Raw genomic sequence first — 22,098 nt, 5'->3', positions numbered from 1 at the left:
AGAGTGGACTGTTTGGTCTTGCATAATAACCGGTAGAATGTTAACAGTGAAGAGCTGTTGGAAAGTGCTAACCCGACCGGTCCGAGGAAATTCTCGACTGTGAAAAATAAAGGGCAAAGTGTCTACCCTTCAGTGATTCACGGACAAAAAAACAAAAGAACTAAAAATCACGTAAGCCCTAACTTCACAAAACCCTAGAAAGCATAAAATAGCTGAGTAGTATAGGCTCAGTATATATTCCCAATTATTGCAATTCTAAGGGGATATTATTGTTGACAGCATCTTGCAGTATTGTATCCATTGTGGTGGTCATGTCTTCGAAGTCGTGCACTAGATATGCACAATTATATACAGTTTTCAATGTGCTCAAGTAATAAGTTTTGAACAATTTGTCGAAGGTACCGAGATCAATTCCATTCAGCCATCCGTTGGCTAATGGATAGAAAAATTTGGATGCGTATTCACGGAACCTGTTATTGATTTCTTCGGTATTTTTAGTCAGTTTACTGGACTTCCATAGCACTTTACCCCCGCTTGTGTTATCTGAACCATTGTCATCAATCTCTTCAATACGATTATTTTCTTGTCTCCGGTCCCAAGGCAGCATAGATGTAGGAAAATCAAACTGTGGCTTTAGTATCTGCTTATCATCGTACCCACGTAACTCCCGCGCAGACATTGACACAGATAGTAACAAAGATAACCGCTGTTGCAATGAAAGTTCAGCTGTAAATAACATCTTCAACAATTCGTCGATTTTCTCTGGGACCACTACAAGAATACTGACAAGTGCATTAACTCTTAACTCCTCAAATTGCTTCTCATCCAAGTCATTGTTTAGAATCACTATATTTCTAATCATTGCACCTGCATAATATGCAACTTCTGAGCGGAACAATTTTTTCTGTCTAACTAATTTTACAGTGTTCTTCAGTATATTTGTTAATCCTCTTTGAGATTTGTTTTCTAAGGCTGCAGTGAGATCCTTCAAGAAAACATATTTTAGTTGATCCCCTTCCTCATCTTCTTCATCATCACTATCATCAAGATTCAATGCCTCTAAGGCATGTGTGCTGGTAGATATATTCGTATCTGAAGAATTAGTATTGACATTGGAATTAACTGAATTCAATATGAGAGACCAATCTGATTCTGGAACTTCATAGTTTTCATGAGCTATAGATTTTCCGATATCAATAGTAAAATCAGATTCATAGTCAATTTTATGATTACTGGCTATTTTTGCAATGTACATTGATCTTTCCCGGATTATTTTATCTTGATCACTCAGTCTCTTCGTTATAGCATTTAGAAACTGATCAGAATGACACACTTTTATTTTACCAGAGTCATTTAGATGGTTCTTTAGAATTGTTACAATCAACTGGCAAGTATTGTTATCAGATTCATATTCAATACTATGAAATTTCATCAGCAAAAAATCCATAACGGAATCTATTTTCTTTGAATCTAGGATCGCAAGTATAGTTTTCTGTAAGGTAAAACTATTCAGCCTAAATATGTCTTGTACCAGTATTAGTTTACCGATTCCTAGAGTACCTAATATATGATGTACCAATTGTGCATTGGTATCCGAACATACCTTGTCAAGATATGGGAGAAGATACTTTATCCCTATTTTATACCTGGTATATTCTGATGTCTTTTTCATAAATAGAGAAAGAGTTTCTAATCGTTCTTGCTTTATAAGGAACGTCTTAGATAGTATTACATCAGGCGCAAAAATATTATGAAAGTCGCAAAGTGATGCAATATGATTGCCCAAATATTTATGAAAATCACCAGATCTTGAATCCAATTTATCAAGTGCAAAGACTAATTGGTTATTCAGCAGTTCAATGTATTCCAATGGGTTTAGTTTCCCTTTAACAAAATTGAAGACAGTACTTCCTGTGAAAGTTCTTTTTAATATCAACTCCTTAGTTCTATTCTCCGTACATTCGATCAAATAATTCTGTAAATAAGTGGTAGAAGACTTTAAGAATTGTGTCACATATTCAATATATATCAACTGCTCGCTTTGCTTAGCATCAATGTCCGATCCAAACTTTATTAATTGTGAAAAGCCAATTAATGAATGTGCAAAAAACCAATTCAACTTCAGGATAACAGATTTAGGCATTACTTGATGGTGTGAAACAACATACTTGATAACTGTGAGGATCACATCTATATTTGTCAAACTGTCCTTCTCCTGAAAGACAGTATCCAGTGTGGTAACCAGCTCATCCACTTCTAGTTGGGTAGTAAGTTTCTTGTACTCTTCTAATCCATTACCCATATTTGATCACAGTCAACTCAAGCGTGGAACTTTCTTGCTTAATTGAATTGATCTATATTATTTTTTGAAATACACATTTGTTGATCCTCATTCTTTACTCAACCTAGTTATTCTGAATATCTCCCGCATTAATCATCTCATCGCCAACTTTTTAAAAAAATGTCATAATTTTGAGGATAATACTAAAAGTCATGATATAAATATAATGAAATTTTGTAACAGTAGACCATTGGCATAAGAATTAGTCATTATAATTCTAGTCAAACAATATACTTACTAGTTTTGATAGAGAAGCTGCCTTAAGCTTGGCAAGTATGACAGAGGAAGAGGTTAATTTTATATATGACGATGACGAAGATGAGGACGATACCATGATTATGTATGAGAATAATGGGGGCGTTGGTATTAATTCTACCCAAGATGACTTAGTATCTATTTCCAAGTCCAAATCTCTAGTTAGCCAGAGTTCAGAGTTTGATATAGATGAAGACTATAGTGGCGATGACTTAGAGTATGATGAACTCCTGTCTGTTCCAATAACACATGAAAATAAAAAATCGTTGAACAATGGTAGTGTACCAAATTTACAATACGAGTGTTTAACTACCCAGGACATCTTCCAGAAAATGCTAAATAGAGTACATCATATCCAACCCATCCTGGCTATACCGACAGAGGACATTTTAACCCTTTTGCAACACTTTGATTGGAATGAGGAAAGATTACTAGAAGCTTGGACTGATAGAATGGATGAGCTTTTACTAGAGGTTGGCATACATATGGATGAGAATAAAAGCAGCAAGTGTAGAGAAATTATTCTAAAGGAAGACTTTTTATGCTTAATATGCTGTGAATCAAAATCTACAGAGACATTCTCAATGGAATGTGGACATGAATACTGTGTTGATTGCTATCGACATTACATCAAAGACAAGCTTCATGGTGGTAGTGTGATAACTTGTATGAATTGCTCCTTAGCATTGAGACACGATGATATAGATAGAATAATGGGTAATGACTTCAGTGCAAAGCTAATGGAGTCGTCAATAAAAAGCTTTGTTCAGAAACATAACAGAAACTACAAGTGGTGTCCATTTGCCGACTGTAAATGTATTATATATCTTAAGGATATGTCCTCACTACCAGAATACACGAGATTGCATTACTCACCTTTTGTATTGTGCACCTCAGACCATCGGTTTTGTTTCAATTGTGGCTTTGAAGTACATGCACCAGGTGACTGTAAGATTACCAATGCATGGGTTAGAAAAGCTAAGAAAGAATCAGAAAATTTAAACTGGGTATTGTCTCACACCAAAGAATGTCCTGAATGTTCTGTAAATATTGAGAAAAGTGGAGGTTGTAATCATATGGTCTGTTCGAGTTGTAAATATGAATTTTGTTGGATTTGCGAGAAAGCATGGGCTCCTCACGGGAAAAACTTCTTTCAGTGCACAATGTATAAGAATGACGATAGCAGAAATAAATCCACTGATGAAAATGCTAAAAACCTGAAAAAATATACATTTTATTATAGAGTTTTCAATGAACATGAAGTATCTGCAAAACTGGACTGGAGATTAGGACAAACAATAGGTCATAAAGTTAGGGATCTACAGGAAAAAATCGGGATATCTTGGATTGAAGGTCAGTTTTTAACCGAAGCTTTAAAAACGCTGAGTGAAGGAAGAACAGCACTTAAATGGTCATTTGCTCTTGCATACTACGCCGACCCTTCTCATAATTTAACAAAAATATTTGTTGATAACCAGGGTTTGCTTTCGAAAGCAGTTGAAGATTTATCGGAACTGCTGCAAATCAAAAACGCCGACTCTATAATGAAGAAGAAATTGGATTTCTACAATAAAGCTGGCTATGTTGAAAATAGAACATTAGCACTTTTACAATGTGGGCGTGACCTACTCTGTAAAGGAATATGTAAAGTTACTGAATGAGAATAAGTCCGTTTCAGTTTTTGCCAAGTTTTGATTAGTAATGATTTATTTTATAAGAATAAATAAAATATTTAATGACAATGAAAATATTCACATTAGGTTTGTGATAAAATGAAATCAATATCTTCGTTTCTTAATCACAAAGACTTCAATTCGGAGTCAAGCACATCCACAAGTTTCTCTACTTCAAGTTTCCTTCTTGCATTCTTTAACCAATCATCACATAAGACATGCGTCCATCCTTTTAATGTGACAACATCTGCTACTGCTTTATCCAATTTAGAATGTCTTAGATTTTCATTTATTCTAGCAAAGACAGAATCTAGATCAGTAGCATCTGGTAAGGCGCTGCCTCTTTTGGTAAATAAAAACAATGAGAATAGTTTTGCTGTGAAGTGACCTAGCATACCAGCATTTGGTGGTAATAGTGATGCTGTTTTGAAGTCGGATTCTAATAGATTCCATCTATTGTAAATCTGTTCTTCAGACAGTATCTTACTCTCAGAAGATCCAGCAACAGATTCAAGTTCATCTAGAGCAACTCTAAATAAAGAAGGTGTCAAATCCTTATGTTTACAACATGGCTTTGGTCCTGGAACTGCAATATCAGTTAGTGTTCTCAATCTTGTGAGATCATCATGCAAAGAGATACTGTTTAAATCATGTGAATTCAACTTCGACCTAATTATTTCAATTTGTTGAGCAATTTGTTTCACAGCTTCATTTCTTGTAACAACTTTGTTAACATGTTTTAGAGCCTCTGTTAGGTTCTCTGCCTTCTTATCAAGATCCTCGATTTTCGCCAATCTACCATTCCTCTCTGAATCAACTTTTTCCTTAATAATTTTATTAAATTCACTTACTTGTGTGATGGAAAGCAATGCAATTTCATTGGCATGCTTCGCCTCTAAATGTTGTTTATTGGCTTCCAGCTTCTGATTCAAAATATCTTGGTAGTGTTTTTCCATCTCTTCCTTGAGATGAATAAACTCATTCTTATATTTGTCTTGTAGTTCGACTTCAGAAACAGCAAGTTTTCTCTTGTATTGCTCTCTGACCTTTTTAACAACCTCTTCAGTCTTTTCATTAATACTTTTCGAGACAGTTTCCTTTAGGTTTTTGTCGAGATGTAGAATGTCTTCAATCAATTGCTTATAATTCTCTTCTATAGATCTTGATTTTTTACCCCCGATTCTCAATTTTTGCTCATTAATCATGTTAATTGTACTGTTTAAGGAGTTTATGATTTTTTGCATTTCCGGCTCTGAATTATTCTCCGAATCCAGTTCCAATAGTTCCAAATGAAGTTCTTTGATCGCATCATGGATAGGCACGAGACGACTACTTGTCGATGGTTTCACCTCCGTATTTTCTCCTTTAAACAAATTTAGAAGATACTCGGTTGATAGCATTTTTGAAATTGTTGGATCATATCTGTAAGTCACATAACTGTCAACCAGTTTTTCAGCTCCCGGCACCTTTTCGGTAAATAAAGTACCTAAATCGTCATCATATTGAGAAACAGCAACACCACCAGCATAGAATGCCGTGACGGCTAAACCCAATCTAAAGAGACGGCGTGTGAAACTTGTTTTCTTAGGTTTCACAACTTCCACAGCTCCACTATCGATAGTTGAAGAATATCTCTTGAACGCAGTCCTGAGGACATGAGAAGATCCAGTAATTTTGGTTCTCAGCATTATGTTTCTAATAATTGGTAGCTATTTTTAACCACAATACTAATATTATTCCACAATATCAAGTACCAATGGTCGTAAAATTTGTTTTACTCTCGAATAACTTTGATCTCCTGTATTAATATAAACAAGTTGTTATGCTATTTTATTATTGTAAATGGAAATAGAGCTGTATTGTTAATCAAAGCAATTGTTGTTGCAGAGCAGATATGTGTATTTTTAAAGTAATGCTTAGTTATTAGCTATAGGGTGCTTACTCCAGAAATGTAACCCTTGATACAATTTATATTTTTCTAAAGTATGACCTCTGACTCTTGATAGCTCTTAGATTGCAAACGCTCTAATTCAAAGATATGACAAGTATCGAATGGATTTGTCGGTAAATTATTCATTCTCTCGAAGACTGTTGGATAATAGTATTACCAGTGTAAATTGCGTCCATGAATTCGAACTGTATGGACAATTCGTTTCACAGACCCTTTAATCAGTTCTATCATTCATTGGTCAGAAATCACGTGAAAATCGGATTGTGCTTAAAGTGGCCTTAACCGTCGATATATATTATAGTTCAATACTAGACAAATCACACTATATCAGGGACGTAAATTTTATTAGCTAAGTAGAATGATTTAGTGAATTGCTTTAGCTATAATTTTCTAACAATATCGAGTGAAGCGCGCATTTTATCAAGCAACCTAAGGCTACTCATTTTATAGCCAAGTTCTATTCTTAGAATGAAAGTCAATAAGTACTAAAGAACTAAAATCTTTAGTAAAATACACATCAATTGTATTTATTAGAACAAGGGATTCTAGCAACTTCCATTAATGTAATGGATCATGCTTTGAAAAGGTTAAACTATTCCACGCACTCACATGAATTTAAGTGTCACCTAATTCTATTATTTACAGATAAATTATAGTGAGTATTTGGTAATCAATTTGATTTACTTCTTTTACATGGCGTACGTACATTTCCTCGTGATTGTTTGATGAATAATGGATTAATTTTATATCGGGTCAGACAAAATGATAAGCGCGAGCCATAGAAACCCCCCAACAAAAACCAAGGTGTTGAAATATCTTGGTAGGCACGTTAAATGCTGTAAATCATAATTATTTACAAGTTAGGGTGTTTATTAGATAATGTACTCTAATTTCAACCTTGGTAAAAGTTTGTTTCACAAGAATACTAAGATGACTGGCCTTTTTTCTCATCTCAGATTTACCATAAATATAATGCATATGTAAATTAGCATCTAAGATAAGGTCAGTTATTATAAGGGTAGTCTGAACTTAGAAGCACTTGATACACAACCGAGATGCATCATTTTTATATTGTAATTTCCAGCATGATTTGATATATATATGACAGCTGTGGTTAATAACTATTATTGTCAAGACCCATGTGACTCACTGGCTGTACATCTAACCAGACGGTAGGCTTACAAGTTGTAACAATAGAACTTTTGACTCCAGAGTTGACAATATTCTGTGGCTACTGTTTTTTCCTGTATCTGTTTTGTTAGAGGTTATGCGTACGATCAAAAAAAGGGCTGAGAACAGGGGTTGTATGATACGAGATCAAGTGGGTTTGAATGGCTGAAGATAGTAAATATAATTGGGTTTTGAAGGAAAGATACTCGTAGTGATCACTTTCAAGCACATTCTGCGCTTTACCAGCTGAAACGGTTTATCGTATATATTAGGTTAGCATTTCAATTCATCAGTGTTTAACTGGATATAATACACGCTTTTAGTAAGACATTTCTATTATACTATATAGTTGTTGAAAGCTGATTTAGAGGTTGACTATTTGCCACTGTTGATAGATTAATCCAGAAACTCGGTTCACCGCCTATTAATTGCACATCAAAAGATAAAGAAGTATAGTATGCTACAGTTCAAACTAGTTCTGCTTGGTGATTCCTCCGTTGGTAAGTCATCCATTGTTCACAGATTTGTAAAAGATACATTTGATGAACTAAGGGAGAGTACTATTGGTGCTGCGTTTCTTTCGCAAACAGTCAAAATTAAAGATGGTAATGAGGATGTTGTTATAAAGTTTGAAATATGGGATACTGCTGGTCAAGAAAGGTATAAGTCCCTGGCACCCATGTATTATAGAAACGCCAATGCAGCTTTGGTGGTATATGATGTTACCCAACCAGACTCATTGTCAAAAGCTCAAAGTTGGGTGCAAGAACTACAGAATAAAGTCGGAGACGAAGAGCTAGTAATTTATCTAGTTGGGAACAAGGTGGATATAGTAGAGGCCGATGAAAGTGCTAGAAAGATCGAAACCGAGGAAGGTGCGGAGTACGCCCAGGCACAAAAGTTATTGTTTAAGGAGGTAAGTGCTAAAACAGGTGCTGGTGTTAAAGATATATTCCAAGAAATTGGTGAACAGTTATATAGCACCAAGAAGGCTTCATTAAAGAATAAAGATCAAAGTCGAAGAACGGACTCAGTCTCGTCCAATACTGTTGATATTCAGACACAGAGGCCATCAACTAATGATACCTCGTCATGTTGCAGCTGATGTTGTTTTTAGGTTGATTATTTTACTTTTATGAAGTATCTACAAGTATCACTAGATTAGTAGACGGACCTGAAAATCAATAAATAATTTTTACATCATTTAACCAATATTAAAATGAGTTGTCTCATCTTGATTTATGTAATACTGTATTGTATGAAAACAAAATATGATTAGAGATTAATTAAAAAAACTAGAAACCGTGTTATAAATGTTGACAATGTATACAGTACATATCGTGAACATGATTTGATCCTGAAGTTTTTGATAATAAATAATGCAACGAATGACTATTGATACATATGCGAAAATAGTATACAATTGGGAAGTAAAGGTATAAGTTGTCTGAAAATAACCGTCAGAAACTTATTATAAGAGGATGAATAAATCTCTTTTAGGATAAGCGAAGGTGAAAAAAGAAAACCAGATGGACAAAGATAAGAGAGTCTCCTCAGGGTATCAATGAGCAAAATTGGATAAAACTTTATAAAACTGGATAACTTTACCAGTGGTAGTGAATGTGAAACAAAAAAAAGGTAAAAAAAAATGCAAACCGGTTCCACTAGCTATTGAAAAGTTGTGGAACTGTTCTTAAACAAAGCTGAGAAAAAATAATAGGTAAAAATAGCGCCCATCGTGAATACGAATTGATAAAATAAAGATTGAAATTTAAATGAAAGAAATTTTAATCGATGTGAAATTGAAATATTGAAGCATGACTGAATAAAAAATAATTGAATGACTGAGAGCCTAATCTCAAAGGATTAGAGTCCTCTTCCCATATTCAAGTACATTTATTTCAAAGGAGCAACATTTTGTGCAAATTCACCAAGGAAGTTACCAGCTGGGTCGTAAGAGCAAATGACATAGTCACCCCAGACACCACCACAGGACTTGACAGCACAACCGACCTTAGTGGAAGACTTCCAGACGACTTGAGTGAAGTGACCAGTAGACTCGGAGAAACCTGGGTTGGCGTAGTTGTAGTCCTTGATCTCATCGTACCAAGCATCGACGGAACCGACTGGAGAGTAACCAATGGCCAAGTTTTCACCGTATGGACCACCAGAGTGGACCAAGTTACCGGAACAGTCGTAGTTGTTAGCATAGTTTTGAGCGTATTGGGCCAATTCATCAGACCAAGTCAATGGGTTGGTGTCTTGGTGCAAAGCTCTCTTGATGTTGTGTTCGTTCAACATACTCTTGGCAAAGTCAGACAAGTTTGAGTCTTGAGCTGGAGATGGAGATGGGGATGGGGATGCGGCAGCTGGGGAAGAAGAGGATGGAGAAGCAGCTGGGGCTGGAGCTGGAGTTGGGGAAGAAGAGGAAGATGGAGCTGGTGCTTGAGCGTTGTTTTGAACTTGGTTCTCTTGAACTGGTTCTGCTACACTAGTTGGAGTGGAGTCATCCAAAGTGGTGTAGCTGGTCTTTGTTTCACCACCTTGCACGTAGACAACACCGCGGACGGTCTTGACATCGTGTTCGTGAGCAACTTCGGTGACAGTGACAACGGCTGGAGCGGCTAGAACGGAGGTAGCAGCTAGAGACAATAGAGGGATGGACAACTTCATTATTTCTGTATTATCGTTTTTTGTAGGTTAAGTTAAAAGGAACGTAAAGTTTCGATTTAGTTTTATCAATAAAATCTTTAAGGAAAGTGGAAGGATAAAAAAAAAAAGAAGGTCTTTTTTTTAAAACTGTTTTAATTTATAGTAATCCGATGGACTTTTTAGTATGTTGTATTTATGTTTTACAAAATAAAAAACAATTGGAATGTCTCAAGTCTCGAGAGAAAAGAACGACTTTTGTCGATGTTATATATGTGTTCAAAATTGAAAGAATTGACCAGCGAACATGGAAAAGAGAATAATTTTTTGGTCTGGCAACGAATAAGAAAAGGATCGCCTAAAAGAAAAATGCACCTACAACAAAGGATTTTCCCGTCAGTTACTGGTTCCGTTCACTTAACATTGATCTATTCTATTCTAATGTAGGCAATAAGAAAAGACTTACAACGCCTTTTCTTTCCAACCTTCTTTTCTTTCTATAAGCTAATGTGTTGAGTTAGTCTTTTCTTTGTGCGTAGTCTCTATTTTTTGCTTTCAATAAGCACAACATTTGGTGCAACTGCTAGCACACATTAGTCGTGTTACCAGTACCAGCGGAAGGGTCCAGCATTTGGGCCAAAGAAAAGATTGTGCTGGCAAACACACACCGCGTTTGTACTGTTTTCTGTTCCTTCTTCTTTTTGGTGCGTGTCAACTACACGGGGGGGGGGGGTCATTGCTGTAGCACACGAAATATCACTTTGGATAATCTAAAAGAAAGAAAATCGACAGTGAAACTGCCGTGCACACAACAGTCTATAACGACTCACGATATATAAATAGCTGGTAAGTCCCGACTAGCTTAGAAAACACTGGGGACGGCACGTAATATGCAGGAGTGATCTGGGAGCTGGCATCGTTCATCGTACAGCATTATGAAGCTGTAGGTGGGATCTTGAAGATGTTCCTCACTTCTAGTGGCAACACTGTGTAGACTGTGCGGCTGCTTCTGTGAGAACTGATAAGGTTTGGCTAAGGCCAATCAAGGAATTCTGAAAATCATCCCTTTTTCTTATTTTGTTGCCACATCGTATGTCGGTACAAATCAAGTATTAGCACGTTGCTGCAGTCTTTTCTTTGGAGCTGGGGTGGATAGACCACTTTTGTATCTGAGTCAAGATCTCAAGTGCAGGTAGAATTGCGAGAAAATGGGGAAAGGCAAAAAGAAAAAATGTACAGAAAGGGTCGCATATCAAAGTGCGGTGTTGGGGGGAAGTAGAAGTGGAGTAATACAGAGTAGGGGCAATCTCCTGAGATAGCCGAAGATGTGGATTGCACTATAACTACGGGGCATGTAAGAAGTAAAAAAAAAAAAGCAATTTAAAGTTTATGTTCAGTTCAGAGTCTTCCTCCACACTGCACACATTTACCCCAGATTATGCAGTAGCACAACTGCTTGAATGGTTTTGCAAGAGCCTGTGTTACATAATACAATTGAGACTAAAGCGAAGAAAAGGTTACCATATTGCTTCGTTACTTTTTCTATGCTGCCCAGTACGTGGTTGTCTGTGTGCGACGATCCCTTTTCTTCTCCTATAATGTAATCAAGATCTCAAGTTGTTCAATTTTTATTCTCCCAGAAACGTACGCACCAAAAACATTTTATTCTCATTGGAGAATCTTTTCTTGTGTATGGCAAATGAATTAGTAATATACAACTGGGATCACTTCTAATATGAGGAGAAGGGTTTAATATGAAAAATTTGGAAAAATAGTTCGTACCTTAATATTTAGAGGGTCCTGATCCAGTTGCTCTCACAGTGTCCAGTACCTTCTTTGCAGGTTGTATTACCAGTCATTTTTTTCATATGGTAAAAGCCGAATATCATATGGTGATCCGTGGAAGTTTGCAGATCCTTTTTAATATGTAAAAGAAAGAAAGGGTTACCATTACTGTAAGAAGATAAGTTATTGATCTGTGTAATCCCGGGATCGGCATATGAGGCATTTTTTTTTCCAAAAAAACAAATATATGTGTGATACACTTCTACAGCCGTCGGCAATTTCTTCCGGTGTGTGAGCTGGTGCCCGTGCTATGGCGCTCAAATATTTATCGGTGTTAAAATAAAACCATACGGGTGTTCAGAAGTTTGAGATTTGCAAAGCCCAATGATAGATGGTGTGATTCCCCAACCTTTAAGGTGTTGAGAACGTACATTTACTATCACTGGCTTATCACACCAGATGATACGGTCAGGTCATCGTCCCGGTCGCAACAATTTATATTGTAACCATTTTTTCCCATGTTAAAATCTCTAAGATGAAGTTTTGCAAATGTATATCAATGTGTATCTTTTTACTACATGATCACGAGTGGTCGTTACTTGACTATATGTCGTATTTGTATTGGAATGCTACGTAAGCACATAAGATGCATTGTTTGTTGCCTGATGTATAACTTCAGAATCTCCGAAATTAAAATTTGATTACGTGGCCAGTATTAATTTGAGCTACAATGGATACGTAATGCATATTTAAGAATAAGCCTCTTTCAGAGAAAACGAATTCATAGGACAAACGCGACTATGTATTTGAGACATTTAATATCATAGAACCATGATTCAACTTTATTCTATCCGATCCGCCCCCTCTTCCCCCGTGTACACATCCTCCCCCCTCTGCTTTCCATAGCATCGTTTTCCCTTTTCTATTTTTCGCGTTTTTCCACATAGAACGCAAAAAAAAAGAGAATTTCGACGAAATGCCAAAAGAAGAACTATTTTTCGCGTTAGTAGTCATGAGCCATTTGGTTCCTTTCCCTATTGGGACTAAAGATGTTCCAAATATTCTCTAGATTTGATATTCTCTTCATCCCCGCAACAACGCGTTTTCCACCCCTAGTATGCTTGAATGGTATGCACATTCCCAAACTAGGACAGTCAGCACTAAGCCAAGGAATGACTACTGTGAACCACAACTTAAACTACAGACATGGTAACAACGAACTGGGAAGTCAAATTCAAGCAATTGGTACACTGAAAGATATACATGACTTGGTAGCAATAACCGGGCAGCATGCGCCTGCCCCCCCACAGCCGTTATTGGCCTCCATATAGGGTCACACACTCAAGTTGTAATCTGCTTGGAATATACGTTTGAGAGTACCTATCATGTGAGTTTAGGGTTTCTCTAAAGTGATATTATCTGATTATCCCCATCAAATTAGGGTTCGTTGTTAGCAGTACATTAGGGTTATTTTTTACCCTACTATTTTGACACATTCTCCATAGCTTTATTGCCTTTCAAGACGCACTGATGCAGCGGCTGGTATATAACACTTTGCAAAGGTACTCACGATAAGGCATGAGAACTTAACTGTAATTTTATAAAATTGTTGAATGGATATAATCCAGTATTATGCCGTCAATTTTACTTCTCTGTGGAAACTGGTATTGATATCATATCTCCTTCCTTTTGACAGAAATGGAAAACAACTACAAGGTTGTTGAATTTTACTTTCATGGATGAATATCAATGAACAACATTCATGGAAATGGGATTTTATCACGGGTGTCATTTGCTTAATCCAATGTTGAAACTGATAACCTATATGTTATACGAGCAGAATTATCATCTGCCACATCGTTTTTGACTTGGTTCTTGACTCAATCTAATTTCCTTTGATCCCTAATCTGCATTTAATTCTTTTTTTTGCTCATCACCTACAGTCAATTGTTGCTTTCCCACCTTTCAATGAATTAATTATTACACACACCCCGGGGCTTCTGACTTTAAATTCTTTCCAATATAAGGAGTCTTGCATTTTCTTACCAATTATATTTGAATTGTTACTCACACTTACCTATATAGAACCAAAAGTAGATACACTCATACTCGAAAGAATGAAGTTTTCTACTATTGCTGTAACTGCTGCTCTGGTAGCCTATAGTAACGCTTCCGTGTTGCCATTTTATGGTGAACAACAGGCCTTTGACCTGTCCGCTCTGAAGGAGACAAAGGAGACTGACTGGGACTCAATCATCTCCGGTGTTAAGGATGCCTTGAGTCAAGGACACTCTGAGCAGGATGCTGCTGAAGTTTATGAGGACGATGATGAGGATGTGAGTCCATGCAAGAAGAGTTTCTGGTCTTTCTTGTGGAAGCCACATGTCCCATACTTATTGAAGCCAATTGTTGAGTCTGACAAGTTGCAAGACAAGATTGAACTGGATGACTTGAACAAGACCGCTCATGACCTTCTAAAGATTGCCAAGAAGAGTAAGAAAAAGTTTGGCCACCCAACCCGTGTTATTGGTTCTCCAGGCCATGGCAAGACCATCGACTACATCCTGGACGCCTTCGATGACATGAAGGACTACTACGACGTCTCTGTCCAAGAATTCGATGCCTTGGCTGGCAAAATCAGATCTTATAACCTGACCGATGCCAAAACTGGTAAGACGTTCAAGAACACCACAGCTTTTGCTCTGTCGCCACCAGTTAAGCCATTTGTTGGCCGTGTGATTGAGATTCCTAACTTGGGTTGTCACGAGAAGGACTTCGCCGCTGTCCACCGCAAGGGTTCCAAGCACAAGCACGACATTGCCTTGATTGAAAGAGGTGAGTGTCCATTTGGTGTCAAGTCTGACTTGGCCGGTAAATACGGATTCCACGCCGTGGTCATCTACGACAACGAACCATTGTCCCTAGATGGTCTAAAGGGTACCTTGGGTGCTCCAACTAACCACACAGTTTCTACCATTGGTGTCACCTACGTAACTGGTAAGGAGATTATTGCCAAGTTGGCATTTGACCCAGATTACTCCTTGTATTTTGCTATGGACTCTTACGTTGGAAAGATCAAGACTAAGAACATTATTGCAGACACTAAGCACGGTGACGAGAACAACATCGTTGGTTTGGGTGCTCACTCTGACTCTGTTGAAGAAGGTCCAGGTTTGAACGACGATGGATCTGGTACCATTTCTCTATTGACTGTCGCTAAGCAACTGACCCATTTCAAGATTAACAACAAGGTCAGATTTGCATGGTGGGCTGCTGAAGAAGAAGGCCTGTTAGGCTCCAACTACTACGCCAACAGCTTGTCGAAGGAAGAAAACTTGAAGTTGAGAGTATTCATGGACTACGATATGATGGCCTCTCCAAACTACGAATACGAGGTCTACGACGCTAACAACACAGTCAACCCACCAGGATCCCAAGAATTGAGAGACTTGTACATTAACTACTACAAGGACCAGGGCCTAAACTACACTCTGATCCCATTCGATGGCCGTTCCGACTACGTCGGCTTCATCGAAAACGGTATCCCAGCCGGTGGTATTGCCACCGGTGCAGAGAAGAAGAACGTCTTCAACGGTGGTGTCCTAGACAAGTGCTACCACCAATTGTGTGATGACATCTCGAACTTGGCATGGGACGCATTCTTGGTCAACACCAAGCTGATCGCACACTCCGTAGCCACATACGCTAATTCCTTCGAGGGCTTCCCAGAGAGAATCGGCAGCAACAAGACTATCTCCGCTCTCCAGGCTCCATCCTTCCCATACAGAGGAAGCAACTTGATAATCTAAATACAAGAAAGTACTTATAACATTATATATGAATAAAACAACTAGCTCTATGCCTTATTGACATAGTCGGTTATATGCCTACATGCCGTTATCAGCGACCACTATAGGCTATTGCTCGAAGTGCAGATAAGAAGATGAAATCAACATTGCAATAACAACTAAAGGTTTCACAACTTTCCTGATCTATCTCTTGTGAAAGAGGGTGTTTGAACGCATGGCAAATCATCTGAAATCCTTATCATGTGCACTGCACTAAGGAGGGGTTGGTTTCATTCTCTCATTTCTTTTTTCAAAGAGTGGGCTCAGCTTTGTCTTTCAATGTGCGATGAGGGACTGGGGAGAATTCGATGAGCTCTAGGGAGGGGGGGACCTTGGGTTCAGCTGTGGATGCCCTTTCGATGTTATCAAATATCGTACGCTAACCCTTTAAATGTAGTCTGCCTACTCTTAATATAATGGGCAAAGGGTGTGTTCCAACTTAATTTTCTTTTGAGTTTCTCACTGTGATAAGAAGGAAATATATAAGAACAAGAAGTAGGTTATATCATAGTTAAAGAATACATTTCTTTGATATTGGTCTGCACAACAGCAATATACATACAATAAATCAACACAGTTATTTGATGGCTACTCCGGAAACGTTTTCGTTTGGCCAAATTGCATATCAGGTTTTCGAATCTGTTATGCAAGTGGTTATAATATCATTTGCAGGGTTTTGGAGTGCCCGTTCAGGTTTGCTCCCAAAGAAGGCCCAGAAGGCTATATCAGCGCTCAATGTGGACTTGTTCACACCGGCACTGATCTTCAGTAAGCTGGCTAGGTCATTATCCATGGCCAAGATTCTGGAGATCGCTATAATACCGCTATTCTTCGGTCTCACTACCTTCATATCCTTCTTTTCAGGAAGACTTATATCCCGAGTGCTGAAGCTGGACAGAGATGAGACTAATTTTGTGGTGGCTAATTCCATATTTGGGAACAGTAACTCTCTGCCGGTTTCCTTAACTTTATCATTGGCATACACTTTGCCCAACTTGGTTTGGGACCAGATACCCAACGATAACAGAGATAACGTTGCCTCCAGAGGTATCTTATATTTGCTGATATTCCAGCAATTTGGACAGATGCTAAGATGGAGTTGGGGTTATAATAAGCTGATGAGATGGTCTGGTGAAAACACTCAGCATATGCCACCTTCTCAAGTACAGGCTCATTTGGAAAGCAGATCATCTTTGGCAACATCCGCACTGGCTCAGACAGGTGCTTCATCGGAAGCAACCAGTATGAACTATGTCCCTAGTACATTCAGCCAAAAGATTGTGGATAATTCCCGTGGTATAGTGAACAAGATATTGTCCTATTTAAACCCACCTTTATGGTCAATGATAGCCTCAGTTATTGTTGCTGCTATTCCACCTTTACAACATGAACTATTCCAAGACGATGGTTTCATCAACAACACATTGGCAGAGGCAGTGACTCAGCTTGGGTCGGTCTCCATTCCTCTGATCTTGATTGTTCTTGGTTCAAACCTTTACCCTTCGGAAGAGACCTTTAGAAGAACTCATAATTACAAGAAACTGATTGTAGGGTCAATCATCGGTAGAATGATACTCCCATCGATGTTTTTGCTTCCAATTATTGCTGCTGCAGTTAAATATATTAACGTCAGCATTTTAGATGATCCCATCTTTTTGGTTGTTGGTTTCTTACTAACTGTGTCACCACCGGCTATTCAGTTGACCCAAATCACCCAACTAAATGAGTTCTTTGAAGCCGAAATGGCCGATATTTTATTCTGGGGATACGTTGTATTAAGTTTGCCTGTTAGTATTATTGTTGTTTCAGCAGCTATTTACGTTCTACAATGGGCACAACCTGTCTAATTGTCTCGACGGTGCAGTTATTTTCAACACTTATTGGCTGAAATATTTTGGCAAAAATGTTCTTATTGGACGATGGGTGTACATTTGCATAATTATCAGAATTTGGTAATATAGCAATTAAGCAGTTGCCGTAACAAAAATTATATATTCAGTACACCATTTTGTGAAGTATTAGTGTCAATATTAACAATTTCATTCAAAACTAATGTATAGACTTCATTGACTTATATTTCTCTATCATCGATGATATTACGAAAAAAACAAATAATTAAAAATATTACAACTGTTAAGTGGTTTAGTACATCAATATCTATATATCCCTAACTATTAGTACAGTTCATATTTATCTAGTATAAATGTCGTTAGTCGTAATTGTGCAATTTATAGTTACAAACCAGTAGTGGTGAGTGAATTTTTGTATTTATCATAAAAAGTTGGTTTTTACTCTTGTATGGCTTCAGGGTTTCAGAATTCCAAACAGTTACTGTATCGCTTTTTTACCCATTGCCGCATTGCGAGCCATACGTTTGTTCTCCATCTTCTTTAATAATTTTTTCCTTCTTTCTAGATTTTTATAGACAAAATGGAACTCCCCTTTGGCCAAGAGAATCCTCAAAATAACATCCATTTTATCAGCAGATATTTTCAGTGGATCATGCTCTTCTTCTTTGATAATATCTTTCAATTGTTCTCGCGTAGCCTTAGTTGAACTACCCATGATTGTAGCATGTCTCGAAACACCCATAGTTTGAGTCCTGATCAATTGAATAGTCGCATGGTCTTGATTGTATATGTGATCTAAATACTGATCGTAGCTCTTCTCGAGTTGTAAAATCAGCTTCTTCAATTCTGGTACTGATGTACCATAAAACTTTGGAATGTTTAACATACTTGTATATTTGACATTCTTTAAATTCTCTATGGAAGGACCTGCGCCTTCATTATGGAAGAAATCGATGCACAATGCATCCAACCATTTAAATACAATAGATATATCTTCTTCTGTTAGCGGTTTCCCAAAGCCTGATATCGTAGGATTAGAACTGATAGAATTTCTCCATATAGATTTTCTAGCGGAGTTTACAAGACCGCTAGAAGATATCGAAGACAAGGAAGGAAGAAGCATGGAATCGGCTCTTAATAAAATGACATCCCATGCTTTTAGTATAACCTCGAATAATAATTCTTTTGGAAGTTCCGATGCCAGGATACTTAAATTAGAATTTAAGTAATCGAATAGAGGAACAATTGCGTCATAAACAACCTCCTCTGCGTCCTTTCCAACATAATTTTTCTTTTCAGCTTTAACGAATTTCAAGGTGTTCTTTGAAATAATATGTGCAACAACAGTAGAAAATTTAGTAACAATCATATTTAATAGTTTTTCCTTTGATCTTAGTGCTGTGCGGTAGGCATTCCCAATACAGAAAAGTGGATCCATTTTCTCAGTCTCTAGAGTGACATGTATATTTAGGTGGCCCTTGGGAGACATTGCTATGGACATTTCTGATGGTAAGCCATTATCAGAAAAACGCTTTGGATCCAACACAACGTGTCCTTTTGCACATAGTTCTACCATCTTTGTGTTCTTGGCATCAGAATGGTGCCAGACTAGAAAGTCAATATATGCTTTTTCTTTGTTAGAAATTCGTAGTTCAAATTCTTCATCCCAAATTGGGTTTAGCGAATCTTCTATTATTCTAGTAGATCCCAACTCCGATTTTCGATTAGAGTCATTTAGAGTTACTCTAAGATTTGAAAACCCATCATTAGTGTCAGCATGAACCTCCATTGTATTTAAAACTCTGATGGTAAATATGTGATTAATATTGTTAGAATTTTCAGTACTTCTATTAGGCTTTGCTTTAGCCTCTGATAAGTATTTAGACAATTCTTGCGGCTTTACAAGTTCATCGAGACGAGTTATCATACCCAGCATTGCATCCAGGTTGTTAAGTATAACACATGTCCTAACAGTATACTCATATGGAGCTGGAACCATTATTGATGGTTTGGACTTCAATGCCCTTTTCATCTGATGAAAACTCCATGTCTTTCCTTTCTTGTCTAATTTTTCTATGCCTGATGACAATGGTGTTGATTCTGGTGTTACAGTAATTAGATTTATTACATCCATTTGTAAATCATTTTCAGCTAAGTTTTGAAGTTTTGAACAGTAATATTTTAAACCCTCAGTGAACTCACTTAGGATGTTGGTAGTTAGATAAGCAATTTCATATTGATCTTCCCAATCAAATTTCGTAAAGATTTGTACAGCTTCATTCACCAATCTAAATATATCAACGATAGAGGTACTATAATAAGTTGCGTCATTCATCCTAACCCATTTTTCAGCCTTTATAGATGATTTTACTACATGCATAATTCTTTTCTTGATGTCATCATTTAGGGCTTGTAAAAACTGTCCAAACATACTCTCAAGGTTTATAGGAAAAAGCTCATTCGGTTTTATCTGAACATATATTTCACGTAAATCGACAATAGCCTTGTAACATTCCAAACCATCTACAGGCGCAATCGACTTTGAAGCTATTTTGTGATAGTGTTTTACAAAACGCAACATAGTTTCAAGATCAACAAGGAATGCATTAATTAAAAAGTCTGCTACCACAAATGCTATATTAACATCTTCAAACATCGGTTTTGGGTATTTCTTCTGTAGTTTTTCAATCATCTTGTATATCTTTTCTGCAATATCTTGAATATGCTGTATTTCTAATGTTTCATCTCTAGGTAAGGTTGAGACCAAGGATTGATAATAGGTTTGGCAAGCCCTGTTGATATTATTTCTTAGAGACTCTGCCCATTTTTTCTCAAAAGAAGTTGATTTCAAGTAATCCTCAGTGTATCTATCAGTATACTTTATTGTAAAATAAAAGGATAAGTACGGTGAAAAAGAGGGCAAATTGGGGTCAAATAGTTTAGATAATAGAATGCTTATAGATTTAAACGTCTTTGAACAAATCACCCGTAAGGTTTTCACCCATAGTATTCTATCGTAATTATTCCATGTGGTTAGTTCTTTGGTTTCCCTTGATCTCAAAAATAGGTTGGAGACCATCATTATCGACTTCTCAACAAACTCTACGTTAAGCATATCGTTTGTAAATAATACTTTATTCATAGCAGCAAAAAATAATGAGGCAATTGTTGATGGAAAGTCAGATAACCAATATTTTGCACACTTAAAAATAAAGAACGTGGATTCCTTAGATAATGCGAGTACTTTTTCATCATTCTTATACTCTGACTGGATAATCAATTCAAATAACTTGGATATTATGGCTTTACGATTGGAAGGAATGCATGGTGTTGGCGCATTTATATTTGATATTTGCTCCGAAGAAAACTTATCAATAAGTTGAGTTGTTTCTCCAAAAATATAATTTTGCCAATTTCTATATTCTCTCTCAGTAGGGAAATCACTAACGGATAAAGAGAACGACGAGTTCTTAACCTTCACTCTGAGTTCTAGTAGCTCATTCTTGTAAGATGACAGTGATAGATGTTTGAGGATATCATTAACATCATATTGTATTTTCATCTTGTCCATAGCAAATAGCTTCATAAAATAACCAATATGAGAAATGTCATCTAAATTCCATGACGGTTGTCTTTGCGCCGTTATTGGTACATTTGAGTTCATATCTAAAGAGTATCTTTTAGTGAGTGGTCTATATCTATTAGGTTCGAAAGTGGACTTCATAGCTTCGAGTTTAGGTTTGAAGTCAGCCATGTATTTTTCTGGGGTACAATTGATAAGCAACTCTAAAAAAGAGGCAACTTGTCTGTACAGCTCCAATGAGAAGTTGTCTAGAAGTACTTTATTCAATTCTTTATTGGCAGACTGACTGAAATACGCAACTATATCCTCGATATTAGAAGTTTGTTTCAGTTTGATCTTCATATTTGGATCCAAGAAATAGTCATTATAGAACTTCAACAAGCATCTTTTGAAATTTGGGTCGGTCACTTTGATCTGGTTCCTAGTTATCAATGAAAGTCTCTCTGTGAGAGCAACTAAAAGATAATCCTTTGCGCTGCTAGAATTCTGATAACTGCCAATGCTTGACTGTTCTCTCAATAAAAACTCACCACTTTTACTTTTTTGGTTCATTTCATCTCTTAATGGTTGAGGAGCTCCAGTAGAGTTTACATGAAAACGTGGTTCGGCCATGTATTCCAGTAAAATAACTATCAATGTATAGTGATAAGTTTCCTTTAGTATGCTTTCATCGTCGGCAGAATTGACTTCGGAGTAAATGGAATATTGATTAGAACTATTTCGGCTCATTTTTATTCAGGATACTTGGATATTGTTCAAATATAGCTGGTTGAATTCTAATAGGGAGGGATTGTCAGTTATCAAAATATCGATGGAGTTTCTAATATAATCCCTATTCAGTTGTTTTAGAGCACATTTTATGTGATAGAATATCAAAAGCCTGTGTTTAGCACAAATATTTTATTAAATAACAAACTTATCAGATCAATGGGCTAGATCAATACCACAAAACAATTCTCGGTGGCCTAGTTATATGTCAAGTCTTAGTGCTAT

The 22,098-nt window shown here is 37.0% G+C and overlaps 9 protein-coding genes across 9 annotated transcripts; 5 read left to right on the top strand and 4 right to left on the bottom strand.

The window, feature by feature from the left end:
• Positions 1-244: 244 nt before the first annotated feature.
• On the bottom strand, positions 245-2,302 carry TEL2 (Tel2p; the record flags this gene model as incomplete). The annotated part of the gene is made up of 1 exon (XM_446699.1): positions 245-2,302. One exon carries the CDS (start codon positions 2,300-2,302, stop codon positions 245-247), a length of 2,058 nt encoding a protein of 685 aa, XP_446699.1.
• Positions 2,303-2,616: 314 nt separating this feature from the next.
• On the top strand, positions 2,617-4,257 carry HEL1 (E3 ubiquitin-protein ligase HEL1; the record flags this gene model as incomplete). The annotated part of the gene is made up of 1 exon (XM_446698.1): positions 2,617-4,257. The coding sequence occupies one exon, from the start codon at positions 2,617-2,619 to the stop codon at positions 4,255-4,257; it is 1,641 nt and encodes a 546-aa protein (XP_446698.1).
• Positions 4,258-4,394: 137 nt separating this feature from the next.
• MIC60 (Mic60p) lies at positions 4,395-5,957 on the bottom strand (the record flags this gene model as incomplete). Its single annotated transcript, XM_446697.1, has 1 exon — positions 4,395-5,957. The coding sequence occupies one exon, from the start codon at positions 5,955-5,957 to the stop codon at positions 4,395-4,397; it is 1,563 nt and encodes a 520-aa protein (XP_446697.1).
• Positions 5,958-7,847: 1,890 nt separating this feature from the next.
• On the top strand, positions 7,848-8,495 carry YPT52 (Rab family GTPase YPT52; the record flags this gene model as incomplete). The annotated part of the gene is made up of 1 exon (XM_446696.1): positions 7,848-8,495. The coding sequence occupies one exon, from the start codon at positions 7,848-7,850 to the stop codon at positions 8,493-8,495; it is 648 nt and encodes a 215-aa protein (XP_446696.1).
• Positions 8,496-9,286: 791 nt separating this feature from the next.
• Positions 9,287-10,063, bottom strand: PRY2 (sterol-binding protein; the record flags this gene model as incomplete). Its single annotated transcript, XM_446695.1, has 1 exon — positions 9,287-10,063. The coding sequence occupies one exon, from the start codon at positions 10,061-10,063 to the stop codon at positions 9,287-9,289; it is 777 nt and encodes a 258-aa protein (XP_446695.1).
• A 2,810-nt stretch (positions 10,064-12,873) lies between these two features.
• On the top strand, positions 12,874-13,155 carry GVI51_G07491 (uncharacterized protein; the record flags this gene model as incomplete). The annotated part of the gene is made up of 1 exon (XM_446694.1): positions 12,874-13,155. The coding sequence occupies one exon, from the start codon at positions 12,874-12,876 to the stop codon at positions 13,153-13,155; it is 282 nt and encodes a 93-aa protein (XP_446694.1).
• A 786-nt stretch (positions 13,156-13,941) lies between these two features.
• APE3 (aminopeptidase Y) lies at positions 13,942-15,633 on the top strand (the record flags this gene model as incomplete). Its single annotated transcript, XM_446693.1, has 1 exon — positions 13,942-15,633. The coding sequence occupies one exon, from the start codon at positions 13,942-13,944 to the stop codon at positions 15,631-15,633; it is 1,692 nt and encodes a 563-aa protein (XP_446693.1).
• Positions 15,634-16,256: 623 nt separating this feature from the next.
• On the top strand, positions 16,257-17,519 carry GVI51_G07447 (uncharacterized protein; the record flags this gene model as incomplete). The annotated part of the gene is made up of 1 exon (XM_446692.1): positions 16,257-17,519. The coding sequence occupies one exon, from the start codon at positions 16,257-16,259 to the stop codon at positions 17,517-17,519; it is 1,263 nt and encodes a 420-aa protein (XP_446692.1).
• Positions 17,520-18,000: 481 nt separating this feature from the next.
• GVI51_G07425 (uncharacterized protein) lies at positions 18,001-21,834 on the bottom strand (the record flags this gene model as incomplete). The annotated part of the gene is made up of 1 exon (XM_446691.1): positions 18,001-21,834. The coding sequence occupies one exon, from the start codon at positions 21,832-21,834 to the stop codon at positions 18,001-18,003; it is 3,834 nt and encodes a 1,277-aa protein (XP_446691.1).
• Between the last annotated feature and the right edge of the window lie 264 nt (positions 21,835-22,098).

Source organism: Nakaseomyces glabratus, chromosome G (genome assembly GCF_010111755.1).
Source record: "Nakaseomyces glabratus chromosome G, complete sequence".
Classification (NCBI taxonomy): Eukaryota; Fungi; Ascomycota; class Saccharomycetes; order Saccharomycetales; family Saccharomycetaceae; genus Nakaseomyces; species Nakaseomyces glabratus.
This window is presented reverse-complemented; position numbering and strand designations above follow the sequence as displayed.